Consider the following 20,485-nt stretch of genomic DNA (forward strand, 5'->3'; position numbering starts at 1 on the left):
AACTTCGAAACCATTTCCAAATTCCAAATATCATCTAACATCTTGCGAATTGCGCTCTACAGCTAAACATTTATCTGGTGGAAATGTGTAATTTGGATAAAGTGCAGATGCCTCTCAACATACGTAACATCAAAGCGATTCACTATACTGACAACTTTTTAATACTGGCTATTGTTTATAAATTGTTATTAAATTGTTATTACTAAAATTATCTGAAAACCAAATCGAAAATACAGAAAATATAGGTGCATTATAATCCACTAATATTTAATTTATTTACACCATAAAGTTACCCAAACCATATATAATGGGGGATAAAAAATAGAAAATCTATAAATAAAAGAATCGAACAATAATAGCTTTAGGGACTTGATATTTTGACAATACTTTTGTACCACTATGCGTAACGGTGACTAAGAAAAGATATTCTGGTATTCACATTTTAAATAATATGTGCTCTGACATGGTTTTTGAGATTCACTATGGAAATCAAAATAGTCTTAATTTAAAATGGTCATAAAATATATAAAATACATAAAATGTAATTCTTATTATGGTTTAATATAATTTTAACTTGTATTTGGTATTTGGTCCCTATATTTTTCACCTCGTGGATCATAATCATAACGTAATGAGATTCATAAATAGTATTTAAATTTAAAATAGGTATGGCATTTTTTTGTGAATATTTAATTTTATTCATCATTTTATTTTTATTGTTGACTAATGATTTAATCATTAACATTTAAAAACAATGTACAAAAATAAGTACAAAAAATAGTATCGTACATCAATTGTGAGGGACGGATATTATTAAATAAATTCGTTTATAATTCTTTCAATATCACTATCTTCGTCTAGTTCCAATTTATTTACAATGTCCATCAAATTTTTAATGTTAATCGGGTTTTCTTTATTTAGTTCCTTCACGGGTGACTTAATTTTTTCATCATATGCAATCCCATCAGAAAATATTTCATCCATTTTTTCCATAAACGGGAACCTTGATTTTGTTGCATCGCTCAACGCCAAATTCTTAGACAGTTCTAATTTATATACTGGACATAAGTGCATTGCTAAATAAGGTGTTCCATTTTTTACCATTTCATCTACATGCTTCTTCATTTTAATATTTATCGGTTTTTTATGTGTATCCAGGTTAAATGCTTCATGGTCTAACGGAGGTCTTGATTTAATAAGTAAATTTTTTATTTTATTATTATCTATTTTCGGTGATTCTATTAATGTGCTATCAATTTCGTCAGTGATAATCTGATCGGTATCGCTGAAACTCCATTCTGATGGAAGCGCTGGTTTTTTGTCTTCTATTGGCGGAGGGAGAGGAGAATGATTTTGGGAATAATCCTTTAAATTTTGTTTTAATGTTGATAAATAGTTAGAGCAAACAATTAACAATACTTCAGATTCCCAGTTTTCCCTGAAAAAAACATTTTGGTTGTTTTAAAATATTGAGTATTTATTTTTTATATAGATGTGTTTAAAATTACTAACTTGGGCATATAAACACTTGTTTGTACGCTAGTTATATTACTTGCATCAATGGACTTAAATGACGCCTGTTCTTCTGGTGGTTGTTTTATGATTGGTCCTGGATAAAATGTTCGAGCACTAAATTCAACAGATTTTCCGAGTACATTATACACTGGGAAATCAAATTGAATTGTTTGTAAACAAACATAGGTATTTAAACTCCATACCTTGAGCACCTATTTCAAAATAAAAAATGTACTTTTAATATACATTTGAATATAATATATAATATATATATATATATTTATTGTATTACTTCGTCCTTTGAAATGCTAATCACTAGATTGAAATGTTCAAAAATTCTGACATCTACAACCGCATTTTTATGCCCTTCTAATTTAGCAAGATATATTTTTGTTACTACTGGATTCCATATATAAACTTTATGCGAACATCCAGTCACTAATAGTTTAAGTGTTGCATTGTAATGAAAACATCGTACACCCTATTATAATATTTTCAATACTCATTATACAATCCAAATTTCCAAACATAAATGCATTCATTTATATGGAACTACAGTCAATATACATGTCGAATGTGAAATACATATGGATTCCATTCATCTCTTATATGCTTGATGACTAGAGATTGCTTGTGGTCTTGACAACAACTTATTGTAGCTTCATCAGATTGACAATATATAATATGTTTAATACTATCTGGATGAATTGAAATCCCACATGTGTGTACTTTAACCCATTCTTGTTGATATTCCAAATCCAATAAGACATAAAAATTATATTAAATAATACAATTTTAAATTAATTAATCAATTAATATTGCAGCCTATAGGTGCATATATTGGGTGATCCAAATTAACGTAAAAAACTCATTATTTCGGAAAAATAACTAACGTTTTTGAAAATGTTTCTATTACAAAATTTTAACTTATTACAAAATAACATTTTTGAAAATAAATATAGTTTTTACTTTTTTTATTATTATTTATCAACATACATTTTTCTAAACATTTCGAAGCAGATTGTTATTCAGAGTATTTGCATATAAAAATCAAATTTTTGACAAGTATAGAATATTAGTTGTAATTTATAAATATTTAAAGTATTTATGAGCGGTGTGGTGAACCGACGTGGAGTACCCCAAACCCCTGATCACTACACTCCGCTCATCTAAACTTAAAACAAAATACTAATAACTTATAAGCTACTCTTCCAAAATTCAATATTTTTATGCATAGAAATACTTCAAAAATATATGCTGCTACATAAACATAATAATAAATTCCTTCAATTTGTACATTCAATTTACAATTACAGTTATTTTAATAGATTGCACTTTTATTATTTGTATAGGTAGGTATATTTTTCTACTTTCATACTTATAAGTTATATGTTGTGATAATTGTAACTATACACAATATATTTGTATAGTTATAAATATTATATAGGTAGGTAGATATTTTTAGTGAATGGTATATCATGTACGGTTTTGTACCTATTATACCTTCAGATATAGTAGTTTAATATTACACAAGCTATATGCCAGTAGATGTAGCACACGCACTTAAAATTAAGTAGTTTGCATACTTAACTATTAAATAAATGAGAACGAAGTTATAAATATTGCATTTGTTGACAATTGGTACTTAAAGATATTGATTATAATGATTATATATATATCGTTTATGTGGTTAAACAATCCTAATTCATTTTTGTCCTGATCATTTTATTTCCTGATTTTGACGCGCCTCCTGATTAAATAAAACTGCCCTATTCTTATGATTTTTGTTTAGACTTTCAATCATACAATTTCATTAGACTTACCTTTATACTATATAATAAAATAAAATACCAATTACTATAACACTTAAATTTTCTCTCTAAGACTAGTTAAATACCTATTATATTAATTATTTTAATGCTCTTGACTATTATTAATTTATAGTTACTAACTTTCCACAAATATGTATCAACTTTATTCGTTGGATCTCGTTTGAATAACGATCGTTTTGGTTGGAGAAATTCCATTTGAGTAATACTGCCATTATCGTCGCCAATAAATAAAAGTGAAGATTTACCAGGACAGTATTCCAAACAAGTCGGCGTTGTTTTTAATCCTGTATTGAATTGTTAACTATAAATTAATAACTATTACGAGGTTTCACTGCCGTCAACTCATACCCGTAATACAAAAAGTTGGCACATGAACTAGACAAACGGTGTCAACAAAATGGATCGAACCGTCTGATGCAGCAATAGTTATGAATTGGGCATCTGGTAAGTATATTGCATCATTGATCCAAATATTACGCCGTCGATGAGCCACCCGTACTAAATCGTCGGGGCACTGAGATAATTGTAATACGTATTCCCTCAGTAAGTTTAGACGACCATCATAGACGCCCACTTGGCCAAGTCGAGAAAAAACAGTGTAACAAAAAAATTCTTCTGTTTCTATGCTAATCACTTTGACTATGGACTCGTGCTGTGGAAAATATATCTTGCTATAGAATAAAAATATCTTATATATATATATATATATGTAAATTATAACTATTCATAAAAACATTAATAAGTATTCCTATTGGCTATTACCTATTTAATATATTATATAGGTACCTCCTACCTGTTACATAATATAATATTATTATAGATTAGCAAATATCTACAAGAGCCATAGCACATGACTATATTTTGTTTTAAATTATTTAGTAAGTAGGTACCTACACGAATATCCATATTAAACACGCCATGTCTATTAATATTTAATAATATTTATGTATTTATTAATATAACATGACGTATATTATATTATGAACCTATAATACAAGCAGTATCTCGTCTATATCGTTGATGTACATTTCAGATAGGCACATCGAGTAATTTACCCGGTAATTTACGTACACCATAGTTTTATATTATGTAAACTACAGAGTTAATTTGTTAATTAGAGTTTTATATATTTTATTTTCAGTGTACTTAAGCCCAAAGCACTATAACATCCATGGTTGAAATATACAACTATGATAACATCGTAACATGATAATAATTGTAGATGTGTAACTCTCTAAGCATGGTAGTTTTTTAAAATAATATTCACACATTTTAATTAGAAAAAAGTGGGTAAGTGGATGTCGCTCCCCTGTACAGTAGGTTACATAAATGGGTTACTTTAATGGATAGTGTTAAATTTTAATTCAATGATATAATATCATTGTATAAGAAAAAATATTCTGAGCGAAAACGGTCAGTCTGCAGTCTATGATACTACTAAGTATATTTGATGATATTATTGTGAATAAAGTAATTTATATATTTACCTATTTACGCGGAACCTTGTTAAAATTTTCAATCCTTAGCTATAAAAGTTGAACATTTTTAAATTTTTAAATTTAAATTTAATAAATGTTGTCAAAATTCAAACTTTAAATGCTTCAAAAAAAAAAATCGTGCCAATGTATAAACAAATAAAGTTTTATTGACATTCATAGAAAAAAAAAACTAATAAAATTGGAAACAGAAAATGTTCCTAAAAAGTTCAAAACAAATCAAAATATTTTGAACATTTTATCGTGTATAGAAAATGCAAATATAAACGACCTGTGAAAATTTTTATGTATATACGTTTATTTGTTCATTTAGAGTTACACCAAAAACCAAAATCGATTTTGTGGAATACCGATTTTGCGTAAAAATTCCCGTTTTTCCTTAATTTGTATGTTGTTTTACCTGGCACTTTTGAAAACTAGGTATTGGGAATTTTAAAATTTGACCTCCCGAATGCGCCAACTATAGATTTACTTCTCCATCGAACAAGATACTGTTGAAGAAAATCAAAGCAGTTTTACTGCCCCAAACCGTGATGACAGACACAAAAAATAAAAAATAAAAAACAAAACACATCATTGTAAAATCAATACATTCATCGTTCCACTCAGAATCTAAAAGTGTGCCTACTTATTAATTATACCTATAAAACACATTATACAACCACTAAATACATTTAATTATTCTTTTATTCTGTGATACGATGTTATCGCTAAGGGAATTCGATACCGTGATTTTCTGTTTTTGTCTAATACACGCGGGACATAGGATTTTAGACTGGTTCTTTGCCAATCATACCAGTTGATCTAATGAAGCGATAAGAATTCTAAAAACAGATTTGAATTTGACATCAAGTCTACTTGAAATCGACTTTCCCACATTTTTGATTTCAACTTCTCCAAAAATTAAAATACGACAATTTTTAAATACTCTTTTTTAATATGACATTTATAGGAATTTGGGGAATAATATAAAACATGTGGGAAAGTCAATTTCAAGTACACTTGACGACAAATTTAAATCTGTTTTCAAAATTCCTATCGCTTCAATAGATCAATATTGGAATGTTTGGGAAAAAACACGTCTAAAATACTATGTTGCGCAAATGTTAGACAAAAACAGAAAATCACGGTATCGAATCCCCTTAACTTGTAAATTTTAAATGTACTTACTTTGCAATGTGACATTAAATGCATGGTTATATTAGTTTGGTCAAAAGGTAATGCGTCCCAGACATCTTGAAAATAATATGTACTATATCGAATTTCATTCAAAAGATGTTTCCAGAGTATAACATCTTCTTTCGTATTAAAATCTTCTACACACACTTGTTCGAAAAAATCATCAGCCTCTTTTACGTATAAATTACCTGTGTTTTACAAATTAAAACTGAATTGATGATTTATATATCCGACAATATATAGGTAATCAAAATATATATACTGTATAGACGTATATGTATAAAGTGTATATCCTGGTATAGGTAATATGTACCATATATACCTACCTAAATAATATTATCAAGCAAATTATTTGGTTTTGTTACAAAAGTTCTTATAGTATTATTTTTAGCTTTCAAAACAACTACATATATACGAGTTTCGATAATTATTATAATCGTATATTCGTATAATAGGCATAATTTGGTAATATAGCGATGCGGTTAGAACACTAGCTATTCCTCAAATCACAAATTTCATAGGCTGACGTCTCCTTTAGGTATTTTCTTACACCTTTTTTGTGTCTCTATATAGCTGCAGGGTTCTCAAATCTAAGCTGACTGATATTTTGATCTTGAACTTCGAGCTCTATCCCAGCTAATCCTATATCCGAGTATATAAATCAGTCGGATCAATAAACATAAAAGGGGATTTTCTCCCTTTGTAAAATAACGGTGAAATAAAATGATTTTTCTCTTCTTTCAATCTCATCACGTCGCTATACCTACCCTCCACGAAGAATTGCCTTTTGGCCAGCAATATCGAAGTTCGAAAAGTATCTCAGATAGTCAGATTCTGCACATTGTTAAAAAAGGTTGAAGACCCTTAGTCTATATATTAATAATTAATAATTTTCTTAAGATATAATGTTCTCTTATTGGCTATTGCACGTGTAATAACCTAACCTACCTAACCTAACTATCGATACCTCAATTTGTATGAGTTCGCATTATCCTTATTTCTTCTTCCGGAATAAAATAATTACAATTATTGTTGCTGAAGCGTACCTATATAGGCTATATACTTACCAGTTACCGAACATATTGCTGCGACAAATTCGTCCTTGTTTAATGGATGTTCTTTGTCATCGTAATAAAAAAAATACTTTTTTAAATCTTTTAGATGTGCGACTTCTAATGCGTTGATGAGTTTTGTCTGTTTATTTAACTCGGTACACCTATAATCACATTTAGATCGGTAAATTAATATGTTGTATATTATATATTATAGTGGTTTCAATAATTTGTCTACTAGGTGTATTTACGCAAATAAAATATCTTACTCGCTTGGGTCTCCTAAAGAATAGTTCTCGACAGTTAATGAAGATGATCCGTCCAAATAGTCTAACGATTTAGAAATTGAATTACTAATCATATTTACTGGCATTTGTTCAAGATGTTTATTAATAAATTCCAAACATTCAAATGTAAATAATGATATGTGACTATATTATAGTGAATGTATACAGACGTACAGTATCGGTACAACGGTGTAATACTGTTGTTTAATCAATAATGTTGAGAGTTGAGAGCTCGAGACGTCGAGTTATAGCAAAATAGGTAGGTGTATCTATCATACCTAGGTACATATTATCCAGCAATAGTAACCAGTAACCACGGCCAGTTGTTCAGGGTACACGGCTACAATTACTATATACATACGTCTCAACTTCTTTACCTACGTACTAGGTATCCATTATAATTAATAGTATCGTATAATATACCGAAATTTAGGACAATTTTTATGGAAAATTGTACTCCTTATAGCTTTTGCACAATCAACTGGTTTCACACGAGTGCACGTTGTATAATAACAAAAAATCGAGTGAGATTGATGATTAATTGAAATATATATTTAAATTTGGTAAAAACTTCATCTCACACTTCTACATAATATATTGATAACATTTTTTACTCTCGGTCTTTCCCAAAAATAATTTATTCTTTTGTCTAGCTACTTTCCAGTAGGTAGTAAATATTTTTGCGCGGTGTGATACTATTAGAGTCAATAACTGTAGAACACTTGTAACTTTAGAAAAATTAATACATCAATAAAAATAATAATAATAATACAGCGTTGAAGATAAAAATTGCAACTTTATAACATAAGTCATAACCGTAATGGTGATTATATTATACATTTATAATAAATACCTTAATATTTGCTTACCTGTAACAAACAAGCAATCTAGAATGAGTTCTAACTGTTCTTATACCAAACTGATCGAGAGCGATATTGATTGGAAAAATTATTGCTGTTTATTATTATCATCAAACACACAAAAACAACTGACATTATTAGGCTGAAATAATTTGTATTTATAGCTTATGGTTTTATACAGGTTATAGGATTTGCACCTATGCAACGGCTAACACCACCCAAGAGTTAAGGGGATTCGATACCGTGATTTTCTGTTTTTGTCTAACACACGCGCGACATAGTATTTTGGACGTGTTTTTTTCCCAAACATTCCAATTGATCTATTGAAGCGATGAGTATTCTGAAAACAGATTTGAATTCGTCGTCAAGTCTTCTTGAAATCGACTTTCCCACATTTTTGATATTGTCCCCCAAATTCCAGAAAACGTCACATTAAAAAAGAGTATTTGAACATTTTTGTATTTCAATTTTTGGAGAAGCTAAAATCAAAAAAATCAAAATTGTGGGAAAGTCGATTTCAAGTAGACCTGACGACGAATTCAAATCTGTTTTCAGAATTCTCATCACTTCATTAGATCAATTGATATGTTTGGCAAAGAATCCGTCAACAATCCTATGTCCCGCGTGTGTTAGACAAAAACAGAAAATCACGGTGTATGGGAATCCCCTTAAATTGTGTTGAAATACCCGATTACCCGAAATGCATTTGATAGGGCCGTAGTTTTGTATTGGTTCTGACTCTGGGGTGAGTGCATTTACGGCTCGTATCGGTTAACTAAAACAAAAAATGGATTATTATGATAAGGAGCATATTTTAGTAAGGCCGCTGTTGGTGGTGAAAACGATCATGTTTACATATCATGCAATATTATTAATATAATATATAATATTATAATGTATACAACAAAGGTAGTAAAAATTGCAGCAGCAAAAAGAATTATAAAAAGAAAATCAAATGTTATAATAATAATAATAATTGTTGTTACATAATATATTATGTTTGAAATATCAATAACATTATAAGAGATATAGCCGTCCTGCCCGACGCGTTGTCCAGGCCAAATATTTGTATTTTTAATACAAATATATTTGTATACGCCATGTCTCTTCTAATTTATTATAATATATATTATATATAGCTAATCCCGAACGTTTCGTTTCCCGAAAAAATGTCCAACTCTTGACAAAATTGTTGTTGGTTTAATCCTTTTGGGCGTAACTCGCCGCAGTTGTAGCGCAACTCGGCGGCCCCGCGGTAGGCAATTCGACCATATTATGGGTACGTCGGATCGCGGACAATGTGCGACAGCCGTATCAAGTTGACATTGTGTTTACAAAATTCGATTGTATGCGTGCTTGACATGCCCTGTATATAACCAATGGCAACGAATATACAAATAAAATACTAATTTCTACTAGACATCATATTTTAACCTCCAACTCGAAAGTAGGTAACCATTTAAAAGCAACGATTTCCGTCGTAAATCTACGAATCCCCGTTTGAGCGGCTCCCCGCGTCGGACCTGCCGGGTCCAATCGTGAATCTAAATCATCCTGGGAACCAATCAAACACGAATAAAAAATCCTGCAAAATCGGTCCAGCATGCTTTAGCAACGCAGAAAGGACATATTATACAGACAAACATTCGTTTATATATACAATAGATAATATTATTGTTATTATTTTTGACCACCCAATTCGTTTTTCCGAAACATATTATACATTAAAACCTTATCCGTGACTCCACCGATCTATTGGCGAAAACCGTATAAAAATCCATTGAGTACTTTTCGAGATGACTGTATACATACAAAAAAGGGGGCTGATTGATACATACAAAATTATGGACCATTATTCGGAAGTCTTAGTGGGGATCCCTAATTTTTTTCTAGAAATAAATATAGCCTATGTTACTCGGGGATAATGTAGCATTCTAAAGGTCGAAGAATTTTTGAAATCGGTCCAATAGTTGTAGAGTTTATTCGTCACAAACATACAAATCTTCCTTTTTATATTATTAGTAGGTATAGATAATTAAAAAGGTGGGTAAATGGATGTCACTCTGCTGTACAGTAGGTTACGACTTTATAAGTGGGTCACTGTATAGTGGATGGTATTAAATTTGAATTCAATGATATATTGTTTCATATTATCATATTTCAATATTTGTATACAATAATATACAGTGAAATGGGTTTACTTCGGACATTTGGGTAACTTGAATACAATTATTATAATGATATTATAAATCATAAGATTTGAGCACTAGAAATGTTTTTATCCCTACCGTATAATCACACATTTATTTATTGTCACTTTCACGTCTTCGCAAATTTGAAGTAAAATAACTATAAAAAAAAAAATGTTTATATATTTTATAGATTTTTTTGGTTACAGAATTAATTACTTACGCGGAAAATTTTTATACATTTTTAATCATTTTTTTTTCGTGTTTAACCGACAGCAGAGGAGGCTTTGTTTGAACAATACTACTCCTAAATTTTTAATCCTTAGCTACAAAAGTTGAACATTTTATACATTTTTAACTACTTTCAATTTGATAAATTTCGTCAACATTTGAACTTTAAATGCTTATAAAAATAATATAGAAAATTATAAAATAAACTTTTGGGGTAAACTTAAAGTATCTACGGATATTACTTATTAGTAAGTTATTGAATAACAACAAAATAAGAAAACCGTTGTATGAGAATTTGTTAATTTACAGGTGAATATCCAATATATAATTTGAAACGCTCGTAAAAATTGTATTTGACTTTCCGGTAAATTTATTGTTTATGTTAAATGTAGCAAAACGTATTCGGAATTTCGTATTACATTTTAGATATAAATAGAAAATTTTTAATGAATTTCTAATTCGAAATAACTTGCCAATTATCGTGATTTTAATGAATTTTGTCAACATTTCCGTTTTTCCTTAATTATTTTATCGTTTACACAGACCCAAAAATAAAAAACTTAAAAAACACACATTGTTGTAAAATCAATACATTCTTCGCTCCGCTCAGAATCTAAAATAATATATTTACATGCTTGAAATACAAATGACAAGATATTGTTATTTTTTCATAATAATTTTTGTTTATATTGTATTTATATAATATTTTATGTTAAGAACAAAAATACACATGTGCATAATAATGATCTATACAGAGTATGTTATTAACAAGCAGAAGTCTAAAAATAGTGTTAAAAATTAAATAATTAACAATGTTTCAAAACGTTTAATGTTTGTTGAATATTATCTTTGAATCATTATTTTAATATTACAAGTTATAAAACATTTGCCGAATTTAATATATTCAGCCACAACCACATAACTTTTGTCACAAATATTATACATTATACATATAATTATTTTAATAGATTCATAATAAAATGCAATAAAAAAGACATTATTTTTTTTAAATAAAAAAATGAAGCATAAACATATAATATTAATCTATAAAACATAAATAATACGTTAAAGATAACACTTCAAAAGTAATATATAAATATTTCAATAAAAAAATAAAAATAAACTATACCAATGTAAAATAATAAAAAAGTATACATAAATTAAAGTCAATTACAATAAGCATACGTATTATATTATAGTATAACATAAATTTATCTAAGCCGAGAAAACACATCTTTGGCACAAACACAAATAAAAAAGAAAACTGAAGACATTAAAATTAAGTATAACATATAAAAAAAAGATAAAGATTAATGTATTAATATTTAATTTAATTAGTTTTAAGAGTTTCGCCAATGAGGAAAAATATTATTATAAAGAAAAACTAATTATTGAAACATATAGATTACAATGACTAGATAATTATTTAGAAGTAGATATTATACTTTAATAAACTTTATGTATTAAAAAATGCGAGGAGATTTGTAATAAACAAGATAAATTATTTGTTGATTATACATCTATGTACATTAGTATTTATTAAAATCATTTGATTATTGTGATATTTCTCTTATAACTCAATATAAATGTAAAACAAGTAGATAATACTAATAAGTAATAACATAATGTTATTTTTGTTCCATCAATATAATAAACTATTTGGTGTTTATTTTCAATATATAGAAGTACTTATTTTTATTATTCTTTATTTGTCATGGATTTAATTTATTAATGTATAAACTAACTCAGTCATACGGTTGTTCCTAATGTACCAAAAACAACTCTTGTAGATTCAGAATCAAGACTTATGTCTTCAGGTGATGCCAGTTCTACCCGTACAGCTCCAGTCTGTCGTGTTCGCAACATCCAATCATCACGTTGCCAGTTATATACATTAACATTTTGCTCTTCTGGTTCTACACTTTCTGACGTCAGGGAACTACGAGAATCTGCACTGTCAAAACTACTAGCAGGAATATAATCAGTTGATGTAGGATCAGATGTTCGATCTTCTAAGGCCCTAAAAATATTAAACAAAATGAATATGATTGTCAGTTTTTAATATTATCAAGTGTTACAGACCTTAAAATTCCAATGCAATTTTCAGATTCTAAAGGAATGGGAGATTCAGAATCTCGATTATATATTATTAAAGCTATATGGGCTGGATGAGGAACAGGTAACGGTATGCACATTTTATCTGCCATGTACGACTGTTGTGTTCGTTTCCACGGCCGAGATTTATTACGTTGTGATGGCATAGAATTTGTTCTCAAGTATGCTTTGGGTCTGCGAGTTCCAGTTTTAAAACGACCGCCTAATAACATTGTGTACGTAATACTATTGCTAGAACATAACATAAATTAATTGAACGATTAAAAACTTTGTGAATATATATATATATAATATATACCAAGTATTATCTATTTTTTTGAATTTGCAGTGTAATAATTTTGAGCGAGGATTAAAAGCAGAAATTTCCAAGTATGGTGATTGTATTTGAATATTTCCACGTGACGAATATAATGGGCCCAATATTTCTGAGCACTGGCCATCAATATTAATACTTTGAACAGCATTATAGAATCGCGACAAATCTACACTCTGTTCAGTCTACAGAGAAAATATTGTTAAGAATTTTAATACATTTATTATTATAATTTATTACCTCTAATTTAAACTTAGTATCTGCATCATCTAATGGTGTAAGAAAATCTAAACTGAATATATCTGTCAGAAATACAACAGCAAGAGCAGACCAATCATTTATTGAAAGTCCTTTGGATTCCCAAAATTCTTCTTCACTAATAGACAACTTTTGCATTACATGTTGAGGGTACCAATATTCCAACATTTTTGATGCTAAAGCCACCGTAACCTAAATATAATTTCAAAATTATAATCATTATAAACCTATTTATATAATTAAATTATAACACAAATTTTACTTTAAGATCCTTTGAAGTTAATCTAATTTTCGATTTTAGAGTTGTTGACAAACCAGATTGAAGTTCTCGTAATCTTCTTTCCAATTTATCTTGAAGTGCTGTCATCAAATCCTGTGCTTCTTTCTCCAGTATTCGATAAGTTCCATTTTTAGCTAAATGTGCACTAAATGGTCCAAAACATACATCAACAAAGCGCGCAAAATCTTTTTGTGGTTGTTGAATTTTTTGCTCCATAAGATTTTGATATGCGTTAAGTTCATCCAACTCCATTTTAGCCTCAAATGCAGCCAAAGCTTGCTCAGGACGAATTTGAAAGTAATAATCTGATGCCATACCTGGACCAGCCACACGTTTAACAATAAAACTATCACATGCTGGTATTCGTCCACGTTTTTTAATCACCAAATGGTATATAACGCTGTCCCATGCTAAACGAAACCAATACCTCAACAGAGCAACTATAATAAAAATAAATGAAAATATTTGAAATAAAATAATTGTTAACAATTTAAATAATATATTGTTAGTTAATAAAATTACCGATGAATAAAATTACTGTAATTATTGGACATAATATGAAAGCAATTAAACACGCTATCAATGGTTGTAAAATGCCCTGAAAAATCATATTCCATACAACAGCTTCAATTACAACAAAATATCTGTTTTTCCATTCAGCTGGAGAGTCCAAATCATAAACTAAACCATTGAACACGTGTAATAAAAATGTTACCAAAGGCATCCTGCAAATACGTTATTATTTTATAATTCTTAATATTTTGAAAATAAATTATAAGATAGTCACCATATTGGACCAGTTAATGCCACCATCAGACTTCCAAAACTTGCAGAGAGACATATAATAGGAAATATAATTAACATAGCTAATGTGCCCAATATACCTTTGATTACATAGTTCCAAGCTCGGTTCAAATGCCTTGTCATTCCTTTACCAATAAATCCTAAAAATAAAAAAAAATATTATTGATAATTTTAATTTTAGTTTTGTATAGACTATAGAGTAACAATGTTATGTATACATTTTGACAACTAATCAAATCAAAGAATTTTTAAATAGAAATAGATAAACTACGGATAAAATCAAAAAAATCGAAAGATTAAATAGGAAAAGATAAATAGACAATATGAAAGAAAAAGAGCCTGGAAACACGTTTAAATTAAGCCAAAAAGATAGGAGATTGAAAAAGAAAGTGGAAAAATTTAAGAAGCAATTTGTGACAGTTGACAAATGCAATAGACATGAATGATTGAGGAATGAATAAAAAGATAGAAATTATATTTGGACAATTTTATCTAATGAGCTAAATGTATTATTACTGAATGTTTATTTAAATTTACCTGTATCAGGTTTTGTTTCGAAATGAGTTCGACTCTTTGATATGTGCCGCCAAAGTAAATTTAATCTAGATAGGAGCGTTGAAGTAAGTGAAGATTTTCTAGGAAATAATGTACCATTCACTTGGGATAATTCTAAATCTGGATAAAAAGATTCTGAATAAAACAAAGAACGTACACTTACAGGACTACACCATGGTATAACCACCTGTTAATACAATTAAAATAAACAAAATAGTATAAGTTACAAATTAAAGGTATTGACAAAACATTAAGATTTTAAATGACTAACACCAAAGAAAAACATAGCATTCCATGTCCATGTCCAAGTGCGATAAAAGAAGTTAATAATCCTCCAAAATGGCCATCTTGTTGTGGTTGTGTGGGTTATTTCTTTTTCCACCAAAAAAACAGCCTAAATATTACATAAGTTATAATACAAATTATAATAATATGACCAATGATCAAATATCGTAATACATACTTGGCTGGGATTAGACCTAGGTGTTGTAATAGCTGTTGCTGTTGTACTCAATACAGTTGGTATAGTTTCTGATTGACCTTGGAACGATCTTCGTACAATCCAATTTTTTGGAAGCCAAATTTGAGTTAACCAATGAAAAGTTCTGGTTGGAATTTTAACAGCTTTAAGTTCTTTTGACAAGACTGGTTCCCTCTAAATTAATAATAAAATATAATTTAATATTAATTGATAACTAGTAATAGTTGATAAAAACACAAATTGGAGCTATACCTAATCGTCCTCATTCTCTATAGAGCACTTAAATCTATGTATAGTATACTAATTTTATTGCATGACATAGTAAAAACAATGCGTCATGCAGTAATAAATTTAAATTTAAATAACTAACAATAATGTAAATATCTATAGTCTATACCTATAGCTTATACCTATTCTATATTTTTACTTTATTATAATACAAAAGTAGGCTATTGAGTCTATTGAACCGATTGAGTCTCAGTATAGGTATTTAATTATTTAATGTTTTTACTGATCTTAGCTATTAGTTATAAAAATCATCTCATAAATAATTTCAGAGATAAAAGAATGAAGCGAAATGTTATTGTGCAATAGTGTGGTATTCAGACACATATTGGCATTTTATAATTATATGGAATCAGTGCTGAAACTATATAATAAGGGGCCCGTGTAATGTATTTTAATTGGGCCCTTACCTAAATTAATTTTTGTTGTAAGTCTTACAATCTATAAATGCCAACATTTTAAGGTTTTAAAACATGTTTTACATCAGTAAAATCATCATTTTTATCGTGAGTAACTAAATTTTGCGTTTTTCGTGTTTGCTTCAGGCCGGGACCCCCTAAATGTATGTAAGCCCTGGGGCCTGTGTGCGCGGCACAGTCTCCTCACTCGATTTTTGTGGCACTGTATGGAATACTAAGGTAAAGTACACAAAATGTAAAATTATCAAAATTGTATGTACTTCTCTCATAAAAGCCAGATCCCTTTGTAAAAAATAGACAGCTTGATGTAATTTGTATTCTTTACAAAGAGTTAATGCTTCTTCGTGAGCACTCCATTGACATTCTTGAATAAATTTTTCCTAAAATAAATACATTTAAATTTACAATAAATTAATATATTAAGTAAGCTATGATTTTACAACCTCTGCAATGGTTTGCTTATCTCTCATCCAAGGACCAATACGTGATAAAACAGGATAAGTATATTGCATTCGTTGAGATAGTGTATTTTTTTGTTTAATTATTTTCCTTTGTACATTTTCAACAGCTCTATCAAAATATTTTGAATTAATATTTATGAATGTAAAGTCCTTAAATTTAGAAAGATTTTACCGATGCATAAGAACAATGCATTGTGCTTGGTTGATCAAAAGTTTAGGAATTCCATCGCCTAACATCTGCAGTTCTACATTATTAACTATACTTTTGTATACGCGTTGTAAATACTCTTTCATTACAGCTTCATTAACAGACTAAAATAAAATAAAATAAATTAATACAATACTAATTAGACTTTTCATCAATGTTTTACTTTTTCAATCTCTTCATCTGATAACTTTTGTGTTTTTAATTCATAAATAAGTTTTTCTCTAAAATGTAGAAACCAACCTCGTGTTTCACGTTCCAACAACCCCATTATCACAGGTAATGCTTTTTTCATTACATCTCTATCAAAAAGCCTCAAATCAATTTCTTCGCGCTGTAATATAAATGTTTTATTGTAAATTTAAAAATAAAGAATAAATATATAATACTACTCCATACTTTTGGAGTCAAAAATTGATAAGGAATAGGAATCTGGGGACACATTGCTTCTTTTGATGGTTCAAATTTTTCGGTAGCGGCTCTTCGCAACTGTTTTCGAACAAAACTTATTAAATGTTCCAAGGCATGCTCTAATTCTGGCTGTAATATTTAAGATTAGAACAGTATTTATTATTAATTACATTGTTCTGTGAAGATTAACATACTCGACAAATTAATTCAGCAACCAAATAACGACATCGTTCTTCTCTTATTTTTTCTGGTAAGTTATGTGCTTGTAAAGAAGGTACTCCAAATATTATATCTATGAACATAAAATTGGTATTTAAAAGATATCAAGCGTTAAATTTTAATTTATTCCTACCAATTAATTTAATTACGCCAGTTAGTATAGCCTTTATAGATTCAGCAATGCTAAAAAAATGTGAAAATAACCTAGCTCTTGCAGTCACTAATAAAAATTGTAAAGCAAATGCTAAATCATCTAGTAGTGTTTCCCGATTTCTTTCTGTTCCTTTTTGTAACCATTCTGTTAATCTCCATTTGTGTGTTTGACCAACAAAATTAATACTAGCCACTTCAAATTCCCTTAAAATTCAAAATAATAATTGTCAGTTAATAAGTTTTAAATAATTAGGTAAATACAAAAAATAAACTGCTGAACTAAAATTGATGCACAAGCCAAAAACCAAACAATAACCAACAACCTAGTTTTGTCAAAACCTTGACATACCCTAGTTTACGTATAGTATCCAATTGTTTTGAATTCAACTTCTTTGGCTTTCCATGTATATCCTTGTCCAGACTTAATAATAACAGAATTTGAAGATCCATTTATAAACTGTTTAAGATATTATATATTTTATCTTAACTATCTTTTAACTTACCCACGTTCACGCAAAGATTCTAGTTGTTTGGTATTTAGATGCCTAGGTTCACCTTTGGTATTAACAGCCACTGCATCCAATTCATCAAAAGATGGTGGAACAAATAAATCTCGACAGTTGATGGAACGAATAGATGTTATGGCTCGCCTGGCCAAAGTGCAATTTGAATCTGCACCTAAGCCAAAAGTAAATACATATTAACCATTTATATAGTGATAGTTAAAATAGCTGTATTCACCTGGCCCATATGTCGAATCGTTTCCATTTATTTGACATTTTGTTGTAATAGCTGTTGGTGGTAAAATAATTGGAAAAGTTTTCCAATGATATAAAAATTGTTCTCCCACCTAAAAATATTATTTATTATAAATGTTATTTAAATTAAAATATTTCTATTTTTTTAGAATTCAACTATACTTTTTTAATATTATCCACTAGGTGGACAATCTCCTCGGGAGCTCCACAAAGATTTATATCAAACTTTAAAGGCTCTTTCTGAAAAATTAAAAATATACCGTCATAATTACTGGCTAATATACATGTACATTGTACATCACAATATAAGTTACCTCTGGCAAAAAAGACATGTCAGTTAGTTGACAGTTAACAGTCAAATTTACATTGATAATCTTTTAAACTTCATTTATTAAGCCAAATACTGTAGATTAGATTCTAAATTAGAATCTACAGTATTTGTTTAAGCATATCATCACAACGTTGTGCATTTGTATTTTGTACCTTAAAAAAAAAAAACAAGTTTTTTACTGTTATTATTTGCATGATACAAGTGTCATGAATATCGTATTACACAGGTCTTTACACCTTCTTTATACTCAGAGGAAGTCTTTGGAAATGGATTGATTTCACAGAAGTTTATTATAGATGGTAATTGCATTTCCAAATGTGAAATAGGGTGGGAATATGGGATAATAATGTGATGGACAGGTCACACAGGCTAAGATATAAAATATAATAGTATATATTTTAAATCTTAGTATATGGTTAATTAAGGGATATTATACAGCATGAAAAGAAATAGTTCATGTTATACAGCGTGAATCGTAAATAGTAAACACTTACCACACAGAGAATCCAACGTTTTGGAATTAAATTTGAAAACTATTAGACTCAACAACATACCCAATGACCCAATGCATTTCAGTTTTGTAAATATTTATTTCATTACAAATCGTAATTATTATGCCATATTATGACTACTACATGAGAGATCATTGTCAAAGTTTAGGCTGAATACAGAAAGTTTGTACTTTGTTCATTTGTTGTCTTAAGTATTAACTGATAACTCTATTGATAAATAAAAATAAAATAAAAGGAAATGAAAAGAAAAACAACAACAACTTCACTATCGATTCTGTATTGATACCACGATATAGGGAAGAATCATGCTGATAGCCACGATTAAAGATAGTATATATATATATTATATCAGTGGTTGATACTTGATCTGTGTTGAATGTTGATACTAATTAATACTGGAGAGGCTTTATATATTATAATATTATTAACAATAGGCCATCTACTAAAATACTATATATAATTATATGTGACCATACTTTAGCGTAAAACCTTAGCAGGACATAATATTGTAAAATAACGGCGTGTATATTCCAATAACGTCCACCTATACTATAATGCTGTGCTTATATTATAATGTGTTCCGCGCAGGGCAGCATTTAAAAGGGATGAGGGGGTGGGGGCACTGGCCACAACTTCCCCGGGCGCCAAAATGTTGTCGGAAATTTGTTTCCCCGTGAATTAATTTAAATTATTTCAATAACAATATAATATTAATGTATTATGCTGTTTGAAATTAAAACAGCTAATGCATTAATAGCAACATAGCTATCAGCGTTCGAGAATTACCTATATTAATATACCCACCTGATGATAGTTCCTTAATAATTTTCCCAAATTTATTGTGGTTCTAATATTCAATAGACATAAATTATTTATAATAATACGGCGTATTTTGCTAACGCGTGCAGAGTGCTTCCTACAAAACTTTATACCTACAATACGTCAATACCTAATAATAAACAAACTCGAGCCACAGCATTTGTGAAACATGTGGGTTGTGATTACTGATTAATAATATTTTTCTTTCATTACTCGGTGGTGCTGTTGATTATTTATTATATATTTGTTTTGTATTATTTTAATGTGCAAATTATTTTTTAATAAACTGAAAAAAAGAAAACATTTTTTTATCAAAAATTAGTATTTTCAAAAGTATTACTATTTACTACAAATAATTTAGTACTTATTCGGGTTAATTTTTAAATGTTTACTTTTTTAATTTATTAAAAATAATTTGCACATATTTTCTGGTTTAGTTGCGTATGTTGTTTGATAGAACGATTA

The 20,485-nt window shown here is 28.9% G+C and overlaps 2 protein-coding genes across 3 annotated transcripts; both read right to left on the bottom strand.

Annotated features, from left to right (window-relative positions):
• Nucleotides 1-366: 366 nt before the first annotated feature.
• Nucleotides 367-7,450, bottom strand: LOC132938755 (uncharacterized). Its single transcript, XM_061005775.1, has 9 exons — nucleotides 7,344-7,450; nucleotides 7,090-7,238; nucleotides 6,014-6,210; nucleotides 3,696-3,999; nucleotides 3,469-3,631; nucleotides 2,083-2,275; nucleotides 1,808-1,996; nucleotides 1,513-1,727; nucleotides 367-1,438 (listed from the first exon to the last, which is right to left on the bottom strand). Exons 1-9 carry the CDS (start codon nucleotides 7,445-7,447, stop codon nucleotides 814-816), a joined length of 2,139 nt encoding a protein of 712 aa, XP_060861758.1. The 5' UTR covers nucleotides 7,448-7,450; the 3' UTR covers nucleotides 367-813.
• A 3,850-nt stretch (nucleotides 7,451-11,300) lies between these two features.
• Nucleotides 11,301-19,446, bottom strand: LOC132939359 (uncharacterized). 2 transcript variants are annotated; one of them, XM_061006468.1, is made up of 23 exons: nucleotides 19,184-19,446; nucleotides 18,673-18,841; nucleotides 18,521-18,598; nucleotides 18,342-18,450; nucleotides 18,104-18,278; nucleotides 17,950-18,021; nucleotides 17,581-17,804; nucleotides 17,423-17,520; nucleotides 17,217-17,357; nucleotides 16,984-17,151; nucleotides 16,785-16,924; nucleotides 16,595-16,721; nucleotides 16,412-16,531; nucleotides 15,430-15,621; nucleotides 15,238-15,360; nucleotides 14,949-15,153; nucleotides 14,395-14,551; nucleotides 14,130-14,332; nucleotides 13,590-14,047; nucleotides 13,310-13,519; nucleotides 13,055-13,254; nucleotides 12,724-12,987; nucleotides 11,301-12,661 (listed from the first exon to the last, which is right to left on the bottom strand). In XM_061006468.1, exons 2-23 carry the CDS (start codon nucleotides 18,688-18,690, stop codon nucleotides 12,391-12,393), a joined length of 3,753 nt encoding a protein of 1,250 aa, XP_060862451.1. In that variant the 5' UTR covers nucleotides 18,691-18,841; nucleotides 19,184-19,446; the 3' UTR covers nucleotides 11,301-12,390. The 2 variants fall into 2 exon arrangements, with proteins under 2 accessions (XP_060862451.1, XP_060862452.1); XM_061006469.1 differs by lacking the exon at nucleotides 17,950-18,021 and having other exon boundaries at nucleotides 11,302-12,661; nucleotides 19,184-19,445.
• Nucleotides 19,447-20,485: the final 1,039 nt, after the last annotated feature.

This window comes from Metopolophium dirhodum, chromosome 2 (assembly GCF_019925205.1).
Source record: "Metopolophium dirhodum isolate CAU chromosome 2, ASM1992520v1, whole genome shotgun sequence".
Classification (NCBI taxonomy): Eukaryota; Metazoa; Arthropoda; class Insecta; order Hemiptera; family Aphididae; genus Metopolophium; species Metopolophium dirhodum.